Here is a 10414-nt window from a genome sequence, read left to right as displayed (position 1 = left end):
TTGGATTTAACTCTTGTTCCCACCAGGAAACTTGGAATAACTGTTCTTCCTCTCCATATATTTTATGGGAATTCTTTGAAAACTTTTGAAATCTGATTACACACATTATAAAAGAAGTGCTGCTCCTTTGCCAACTGCTGCATTACTAAAGGGTGTGTCCTTATTTCATAATCAAAAAAGGGCAAAGTCAGAATCCTGAACCAACTCTGTAACAAATAAGGATTTAACAAGAGCGTGAAATTAATTCTAAAAGTATTAAAAAGACAACAGAAACTTCCTTGAAAGAATACCACGGTTTTCCCAACTGCAGACTCTAAATGCAAATGTATATCAAATTTTAATACAAGAATTACAAGGCCTTTTAACACATTCATGGAAAGACAGATTTACAGAAAGGAGAGAAACACAGATTTTCCATTTGCTGATTTGCTCCCAAAATGGCCCAGCTGGTCTGAAGCCTGGTCTGAACCAGGAGCTTTCTCCAGGTCTTCCACGTGGGTGCAGTGGTCCAAGGATGTGGTTCATTTTTTTTGCTACTTTCCCAGGTAAATTAGCAGGGAGCTGGGTTGGAGGTGCAACAGCCAGGACTCAAACTGTCATCCAAAGGGGATGCATTGCTGCAGATGGAGGCTTAACTCACTACTCCCCAGGGCTTAACTCCCCCACAGCATTTGTCAGAAACAAAACGTCAGCTCATCTGTGCTGCAAATACTCATAGTATAATATCTTGCTTTTTCTAGATTAAAGAAAATTAACAAAGAACATCAGCTAGTCTAATCCATTTCTAATACAATAAGTAACTTTTTTGAAATGCAAGCAGATAAATCTGCAGTTTAAAAGTTCAAATTCCAGATCAAAGAAAATATCAATAAAAAGATATTGCAAAATCCTGCCTATTATCACCATTTTGTGGACAAAGCCTGTGTATATCTGTATATATGTATTTCTCTATCTTTGTATACACATGGACATGCACTTGATTTATTTGACTCATGCACAAAAGGTCAACTTGAACAAAAATAGTCTTAGAAGCATGTTCCCCCAAATGGATTTATCCTGGGAAATATGTATGAGTCATTACGTATTTTTTTTATACTGTAAAACTGTTGATGCTCACAAAGGCATTTTTGATTATTTTCTTTCTGCCAAAGAGAGTTCCCAGTATTTTCTATATGGCAATATAAAGAACTGAAATACAACTCCAGCAACAGCAGCAGTATAAAAATGTGCAAGTATCACATCCAGCAGGCTTAGCATTATCTCTTTAGCTCTTTTTAAACCTCAATACTGTTGGCAGCCTCTCCTAATTCTTCTATCAGATCCTGTTTGGGTTTTTCAGTACTTTTGTCAAGCACATTTTCACCAGGTAGCTTTTGAAATGTAGATCCCTGCACTAACTCACCAGACGTGTTAATGACTGTGTTGTGTTTAGCTCTCAGGACATAGGCTTGCTTGGGTTCTGCATGTTTTTGGCAGAGCTGGAGCTGGAAAGCATCTTCAAAGCCGTGGCGGAAGTTCTCATTGAAGAAACCATAGATGATGGGGTTGATGCTGCTGTTACAGAAGGCCAGCCAGTGTGCAAAAGGGTAGATATAGATGTTGATGACCCGCAGTTCACTGGGAGAAAGCTCAGCATAGTCTGAGAGCATCATTAGAGTCCACAGGGGCAACCAGGAGAGAATGAAGAGCAGGGCCACCGTCAGGAGCATCTTAATGACTTTCTGCTTCTTTCTGGACACCTGTGAGTGCTCCTGGATGTGCTGGCCTGGGTGGGGCACTGTGGCTTTGAAGAGGGAGACGCCAATCCTTCCATACATGATGACCATGAGGGAGAGTGGAGCCAGGTAGATGGTGGCAAACAGCACAGTGGTGTAGACCTTCCTCATCTCTGGGTTGGGCCAGGCTTCCCAGCACCAATAGACAGGGCTGGTTTGATTCTGGGAGCTGAGTCTCACCCGGAAGTATCGTTCCTCTCGCACTTGTAACATTACTGCAGATGGGGACATGATGGTGACAGCCAGGACCCAGATGATCACAATAATGACAAATGCTGTCTTGACAGTGATCTTTGGTTTAAAAGGGTAGACAACACACCGAAACCTGGAATTAAAGGCAAATACTAGTGAGGCATTGCCTTGTAACTTCAGACCAAGGTATGGAACAAATTTATGTAAGTTACTCTAGGTGTCTCACATTTCCCTCAAAAATAGAAACATTTATCATTGTTAAAGGAGAAGCAGGCATTGTTGCTTATTGTAATTCTTACAGGAAATAAACCTCCATTCCAACTTTGCATGAATGGCACATATGACACTATTAACATTCAGAATTAATCATGCTTGATATATTTAAAATGAACATTTAAAATTTTGTTCTGGATTCTGTTCTGTTGGTTTTTGTGGATTGTCTCTTTAATCTCTTCTAATTTAAACATGGAAAAAAACCACATCCACATGCTTGCAACCCAGCAGTATGGCTCCAAAGCTTGCTCTCTTGTCTTCCAAATGTGTTTGTAGATTGATAGTTGTACTGGTCCATGGTCAACTGTGAAATCAGACAACCAATGGACTGCTCCTCCCTCAGGTGACTAAGGTCCCCTACAGAAGGCATGTGTGCTGGAGCACATCACTTGCTTTGGCCAATGGGACACTCGCAAACAGAATATAAGTTGAAACTTCTTATGCACTTGTACATTAGGGCATTTTCCTTTTGAAAGGCAGATTCCAAGTTCTGAGTAGCTTCCATGAGATGAGATATCCGTGGAGAAATCTCTGGTGTATGTGTGCTTGCTGGGTCTTCTCCAATTTATGTCCAGGTCAATACTGTGATGTGAGTCATTTCCGCTCCAATCCATAGAGCAGGGGAACCATAGAGAAGCATCCAGAAAATCCACAAAACCATTCAAAGTAGTTTGTTTTAAAGCCAGATGTGTCAGAATTATATGCTTTCCTGATAACCTATGCTCTCTGGTGGGCAGAAAAATTGGAATTATTATGTCAAGTAAGACTAATTACTTCTATTACTATTTAATTATTGTGCATCTTTTTATTCTCATGATTGAGGCACATTATTCTAATTGTAAAATAAACATATTAGTAGGCAACTCTACTACACTTTCTCAAAACATTGTTATTTGTTTACTTCTTCTTCTGATAATGATTAAAAACCAAAGTCCTAGCAAAATAATTGCTTCCAAGTGCAAGTGTTGTGGGTTCATCAGATTAAGCTGCTGCGGAGACACCCATATTGGAGTGCTATTGGCATCCTGGAAACTCCTATCCTAACCCAGCTTCCTGCTAATGTACCTGTCACGCAACAGACAATGGTAAAAGTGCTGGACTCCTTGTCGTTTGTGTAACAAATCCAGTGGTAATTCCTATTTCCTGCCTGTGAAGTGGTTGCAGCTCCTGCAGTTGGTGTCCATTAGGGCAACGAACCAGAAAACAGAAGATCTTGATCTTTCTTTCTCTCCTTCCTCCCTCCCTCCCTTACACCATCTAATAGTAAGATTATATAAAAGAAACCTTTTTCTGATCTATTTCCATGTCTACTAAAATATCTTCAAATTAGGAATTGTTATCTGAATAAAAGATACAGTCATTTGGTTACTTACATATTTTTCCTTTTATAAATATAAGTATTTTAAATAAGTTTAAAAAATTCAATATATTTGGTTTTATTGCAGTGACTTTAGAACAGTTCAGAAAACAATGAGTAAACTGAAACTATCTCCTTGAGGAAAATTAGGTATAATTAAAACACAATTTGAATTATAATATTCCTCATAAAATAAAACTACCTCATGAAAAGAATAAAAGTAATTCTCAATGACGGATTAACTTCTGTATACAGAAAATATGGAGAAAAATATAGTGTACACCCGATGTGACATTCAAATTTACCAAAAAATAAATTATTATTTCTCAAATATATGCCATGCATTTTCAAAGAAATGAAATATTACAGGTATAGCTGAAATCCTGGGAGACATATCCATCCAATTTCATCCTTTGCTGTCTGCACACATCCAGCTGGTGCTATATTTGCCTCTGTCCACTCCTTCATGTCTGTACAGCATCTGTCTGCCTCTGTAAGTTTTCACATGTGACATGATGTGCAATATTCTGTGGATCATGATGCAGCCTCTTTTTAGAATGCTTTGCTTTTAAGATGTATGTGTGTGGATTTTTATACATTCATAATCATCACATTGAAGTTATGTGGCGAATTAGTAAATATACTGACTGATTGTAATCCCATTGACTTGGTGAAATGAACATCAAAGTCACTTTAAATCTGTGGTTAGATGTTACAGTAGAAACAATAAAGAAAGAATTTAGGTATCCAAATCTTAAAGGTAATGTGGAAATAAAAAGCAAAAGTTCAGGATTCAAGAGGAAAATTCAAGTGATACCAGAGCTTTTTCCTTCATTCTAAATAACGAATACTAAAAATGGAAATGGTCTTGGGCAGTGCTACGGCATAGTAGGTGAAAGTGGCCACCTGTGAAGCTGGCATATGTGGCCCTGGGTTGAGACTCAGTAGCTCCACTTCTGATCCAGGTCTGTGCTAATCAGCCTGGGACAGCAACCCAAGGTGACCCAAATACTCCGGTCCCCGAACCCACCAGGGAAACCTAGAAAAACTGTGTGGATTCAGCCTGGCCAAGCCCTGGCCATTGAAGTCATTTGGGGAGTGAACTAGTGGATGATAGATCTCTCTCTCTCTTTCTCCATTCCTCCCCCCTCCCTCCCTATCAAATAATTTTGAAAAAATTGAGATGATCACATTTTTTTTGCTGTCACAATTTCATTACTTCTTATATTTTTGGCCTCATTCTCTCACTATTCTCTCTCTCTCACTCACACACACACACACACACACACGAAGACACATTATCTCCAGAACACTGCTTATATTACTATTCAAATATCTCCATCCCAATTTACTGCTGTAAAACATATACATGCCCACTCTCATCAGGGTTGAGGCGGGTGTGGTAGTGTGTAGTAGCCAGCTAATTCTCCACTGGCCAATGCTGTCTTCCCAAATGGGCAGAAAACAAACTCCATATAAAAGGTTTCAGGAACAGGGCTGGTGCGCTGGCTTAGCAAGATATTCTGCCCTGTGGTATAAACAACCCATATAGGCACAGATTCTAGTCCTGGCTGCACCACTCCTCATCCAGCTCCTGGCTTATGGCCAGGAAAAGCAGCAAAAGGTGGCTCAAGTCCTTGGGCCTGTGCACTTGCATGGGATACTTAGATGAAATTTCTGGATTCCAGCTTTGGACCTGCCCAACACTTGTATAAGGTATATAATTTCAGTTGAGAAAAAGGTTCAAAAATTTAGTCAGTTATATAGATTTCCAACAGATACATCCTTTTTATTTATTTATTTATTTATTTTTTGGTAGAATTTGAGCTTGACAGTGACTTACCTGTCTATTGCTATCGCAACTAAAGTGAAGACAGAAGCTGCGACTGATATCCCCTGGACGAGTCCACTGAGCTTGCACATAGTGTTTCCAAATGGCCATCCTGAAAGAGAAATGCAGCTGTGTGGAAAGAACATACTGTAAACAAATAACTCTCATATAAAATATGAACAAAGTTTGGGACTAATACTCTACCAGTTCTTCTCCATGATCACCTGAGAATACCTATTGGTTTTTAGTACTTTCACTGATATTTTCAGAGTTCAGTAAACTGAGAACAATGCGAAATGTGCATAGTTATCGCTATATTCTAGGCTGTATGATAAAGACTATACTTTTTTGTGTATCTCAATATACAACACCTTTGGAAGTCTCTATTACTGTCTTCAATAGAACACACAACATACACCTTTCCATAGCTAATCAATAGCATATTAAATATTTGAAATGTAATCATTCAAATAAAAAATTTTAAAAAAGATCTAGACAACAGAGTTTGAGAGTCTAAACTATTCATCCTCTTTAGGAAGCAAGAAGTGAATATATCTCTATCCTAAAATTTCTTAGCTTGTGATAATAATATTTTTCAATAAAAATACACATGTTATTACTTTGCTTCTCTACCAAAATTTATTGAAATGATATTACCAGGGCAAAGACCTTTGATCAATAGGGATGGATTTATCTAAGTCCATTCAGATACCAATGGCTTTTCCCCCGTGCTGACCAAAGAATAGGATTTTCTCCCCGCTGGAGGCAGATATACAGATGTTCCAGACTGGTAATGGCTGCTGCAAGGACACAGAAAGATAATGGCAAGCCCACTTGTGCAAGGAAAGACTGCTGCTGCTACGAGCCACTCAGTTCTGGAACACAGCAGAGAGCCTCACAAGGCAGAGACAACCCACCCATCCACATGGATATACAGATCCAATAGTTGTGGACTTCTCAATACTTGGAATGGCTCTAAACTCAACCTCCACCAGGCCACATGGGCCTCACTCTGAAGCATGAAAAGCTAAGCAGCAGGTAATGTTAATAAAACCTCACATATAAAAGGAGACGTGGTGGTAGTCACAGTGGGCATGTGAACCTGTGTGAAGTCTCAGCTCACCCTCTAACACAGCTTCCTGCTGATGCACACTGTGAGAGGGACCAGGTGATGGCTTAATTACTTGGGTCCCTAACAAGGGCCTGGGGCAATGAAGACTTAGAGAGCCTGGCTCTTCCTTCTAGCCCTGTCCTGGCTGTGAGCGCCCAGGAGGAGCAACCTGGAAATGGTAATATCTCTGTCTCTCTGTGACTGCCTTTTGCATAAAATGAAAATAAAATTAAAACATCTTTAAGCGAGATAAAGGGAAGATAGCCAGAAAAAGGGGAGAAACAGCTGTGAGTCAGATATATGAAAAATAAGACACCAACATATTACCAACGGGGTTAGACATACACCATTTTGTCTGTGAAACAGCTGTATGAGGAACACATAAAAATAAGCAGAAATAATTCATGCAATTTAAGATGTGCTAACAGAAATGAAAACTCACCCTAAGGACAGAAAGGATAAGAGGAAAGATTTAAAATAAGAAAACCCAGAATCATTGATATCTCATTAATATATTAAGAGAAAAAAAAATGGAAAACAATCCTGTAAGAAAATTCCCCAGGAATGAAGGGCATTCATTTTTTGATTGAGTGGGTCTCATCTGTGTCGAGTGTAATAAATGGAAAAAGAAAGGCTTATTCCAAGGTTTCATTTCATGACATTAAGAACACACGAGCTAATCAGAATTGCTAAAAGCTTTCAGGAAGAAAAACCACCAGTCAAATAAGCCAAGAGTCAAATGGCATAAGAGTTTTCAGTAGTTAATGTCACATTTCTCAACAATAGCAACAGAGCAATCACTTTTGATTTCTCAGGGAAGATAGGTTCAATCTGTGTCACAAACAAGGGCAGGATAAAACTGTTTACAGATATACCCAATCTTAAGAAAGTGTCACCTCTGGGGCAGCATTGTGGTGTAAATGGGCCAAACTACCACCTACTATTAATGTCACAATCCCACATGGGCTCCAGTTCTTTCCTAATGTACCTGGGAAGAAGGCCCAAAGGCTTGGGATCCTATACCCACTACCCACGTGGGGAATCTCAGAGAAGCTCCCGTTCTTCATAGGCAGGTTGTTGTCATCTGGGGAGGGGAGCAGCAATGGGAGATCTTTAATTCTTCCTTTCAAATATATAAAATGAATCTTTTTAAAAACTAGCATGACCTCACTGTCTCACTGGACCATGTTTTTCAGGAAGACATGACAACCGGAGAATAGGGGACAACACGAAGAGCGATGAAGCAGATTGTTCAAGTGACTGTGCAGAGACTTCCCAGGACAGTAGCTGGGCTCCATACCTGGACAGCTCACGGCCAGATACGAACAAGAGGCCAGACAGTGTCAAGGTAAGACTCTGTAGCAGTGAAGTGAAATCTACAAGTTTGAAGGCCTTGACAAGAGAGGAAATCCCCTGGGAGAGAATGTGAGAAAGAAGGGGGGAGGGTGCAGGGGGAGAGAGAGAGAAAGAGAAGACCAATGACAGTTCTACATCCTAAAACAAAAAGGCAAAAATTGACACCCCGCGTCAATCCAGGAACTTGAAATCAATATCACAACATTTTCCAGGGCCCATCAGGGGTCCTGCCAAGCAGAATATGCAGTCTGAATATTGATCTCAGCAAAACCTGGATGTAATTATATTGTGAACCTGCAAGAAAAGGAAAAGTAGGAATACATGTTTGTGGTTTTGTGGAAGAGGATTAAGATATCTGAATGTTAATTTTCTTCGGTGGAAGATAATGTCACATATTGAAAAGCACGCTACTTAGCAAAATGGCAGTAATTGTTGAAAATAAAACAAAAGTGCCAAGAGCAATAATCTTTTAGAAATAGAAATCAAAATTAAGAAGGAGTAATGAATATGCAAGATTTTTATGTCATTGTTTAAGTTATTTTAAGATATTTGTGAGGGTGAAAAATACCAAGCATGCTAGCTGGAAAAAATAGCATTCCAGACAGTAATAACAGTAAACTTGTTCCTTCTAATCCTCTTTGTGTCTGAGCCAATGACAAAAGAACACGACATCATCAGTAAGTTTTCTATGCAGTTCATGACTGAAGAAGGACCAGCACTCTGCTCTCTCCCAAGTATCCTTTCCAAAAAAATAATTGGAAGAGATGAACATTCCAAAGTAGGACCTGCATTCCATTCATCAGTGAGTTTTAGGAAAGGATAAAGATTATGATATGGTCCATACTACTTGAAAAATACCCATTTATCCATTATTGTTATACTTTTATACACACTTGGATGTGGTATCTGAAGTGCTGAGAGCTAAAGAGCACAACAAACATTAACTAAGCTGTTATTGCACACCAAAGTGGTACTGGGAACTGGCAATGTGTCCTTCCGGCACTTCCATAACACCTAAGGCAGTGCTAAGGAGGAACTGCCATCCCGGGGTGAAGGCACTGATGCTACACAGGTGAACGGCCACTGGCTGAGGAATCCTCAGGGTGACTCTTTTCCAGCTAACCTTAGGATGACTTTTCGATTTATGTTATGAACACCCTATATCAACTGAAACCAAATACGTGAGCATCAATTCTTGAAGCCTCTCAACTACAGTAGTATGTCCACTACTTACAGGTGTCTAGATTTATTAAGTAAAGTTAAAAAGGTCTTATCTCTGGTAGCTTAAAAAATATCATCTTTTGGGGCTGATGCGGTGGCTAATCCTCTGACTGCAATGTTGTCATCTTATATAGGAACCGGCTTGTGTCCAGTTCCTGTTCAGCTCCTTGCTTCTAGCCTGGGAAAGTAGTGAAGGAGGGCTCGAGTCCTTGGGCCTCTGCACCCACATGGTAGACTGGAAGAAGCTCTTGGCTCTCGGCTTTGGATCAGCTCAGCCCTGGCTGTTGTGGCAATGTAGGGAGTAAACCAGCAGGAGACTCTGTCTCTCCTTTCAGTATAATTAAAAATACATGAATCTCTTTAAAAATATCAACTTTCAATCTCTATCAATCTAATTTTTCAGCATTTGATGTTCTTGTTCTCTGCTTAGTTAGGTATAGCTTGTCTTCTTAGAATGAATGTGTGGTCCATGTGGACAGGTGCTTGGAACAGTTCAGAGATGTGGGGCATTTTCTTATATCATCTTTCAACTGCACACCATCAACCTACCTACTATAATGTTGTCCAGCAGGGTTATAGGCATGCAGAATATGCCAATGAGCAAATCGCTGATTGCCAGGTTCAAGATGAAGAGATTGGTGACCGTGTGCATATGTTTGTTCCTCATTACAACAAAGCAAACCACCGTATTTCCCACCATACACAGGAAGAAGATCAGAAAGTAAGAAATGATGAAGACTGTTGCCACTTGAGGCTGGTGACGATAGTAGTTCACGTAGGTAATATTAATATCTAAGAACAGGTGATCCTCTGTGGCATTAACAGTCCAGTTGTGATGCCAGTGTTCTGAGTCTGAGTCCCATTTCTCACTCATGATGAACCTTAACAAGAGAGAGGCAAAAAGGAAAAGCACAATTAGAAAACAACAGAATGTTTGTTCTGTGCTTGAAAGTAACAAAAGGGACATTTCAAAATGTCATGGAATTTTTTCGACCTTCTATAATAACCTATTGGTTTTTGCATGGAACTGAATTAAAAATAAGGCATTCAGGTTGCTATGATTTCAAACAGCACTTGAAAATTCTACTTTCTTTCACATCAACAAGTGTGATTATATTTTATTTCCTCAATATATTCTGGATTTCACTTATTTACATATACTCACTATCCATTCACACATTTTCTCTTACTTTCAAATTTTATTTCCCCTGCTGCATGTATTGCCATTAAATTGTTTTGTTAAGCCTATGTTATATCACTCTAGCTTTCCTGATAGTCATAGTCAGAAGGGATGCCCA

At 39.4% G+C, this 10414-nt stretch overlaps 1 protein-coding gene across 1 annotated transcript; it reads right to left on the bottom strand.

Moving 5' to 3' along the window:
• Positions 1–1274: 1274 nt before the first annotated feature.
• NPFFR2 (neuropeptide FF receptor 2) lies at positions 1275–9993 on the bottom strand. Its single transcript, XM_040967284.1, has 3 exons — positions 9666–9993; positions 5441–5540; positions 1275–2100 (listed from the first exon to the last, which is right to left on the bottom strand). Exons 1-3 carry the CDS (start codon positions 9988–9990, stop codon positions 1275–1277), a joined length of 1251 nt encoding a protein of 416 aa, XP_040823218.1. The 5' UTR covers positions 9991–9993.
• Positions 9994–10414: the final 421 nt, after the last annotated feature.

The sequence above is a fragment of the Ochotona curzoniae genome, unplaced genomic scaffold (genome assembly GCF_017591425.1).
Source record: "Ochotona curzoniae isolate NIBS_2020 unplaced genomic scaffold, NIBS_Ocur_1.0 scaffold_4506, whole genome shotgun sequence".
In the NCBI taxonomy this organism is placed as follows: Eukaryota; Metazoa; Chordata; class Mammalia; order Lagomorpha; family Ochotonidae; genus Ochotona; species Ochotona curzoniae.
The sequence above is the reverse complement of the archived record's forward strand: the minus strand, read 5'-3'. Positions and strand labels throughout refer to the sequence as shown.

What these genes read in the sequence shown, in the direction of transcription:
- NPFFR2 (XM_040967284.1), bottom strand. Translation starts at nt 9,990, where the DNA reads ATGAGTGAGAAATGGGACTCAGACTCAGAACACTGGCATCACAACTGG. An exon ending in GCTGGACAACATTATAGTAG is followed by an intron (nt 5,541 to 9,665) that starts GTAGGTTGATGG and finishes TTTCTCTTTCAG; the next exon opens with GATGGCCATTTGGAAACACT. An exon ending in GTTGCGATAGCAATAGACAG is followed by an intron (nt 2,101 to 5,440) that starts GTAAGTCACTGT and finishes CTTTAATTCCAG; the next exon opens with GTTTCGGTGTGTTGTCTACC.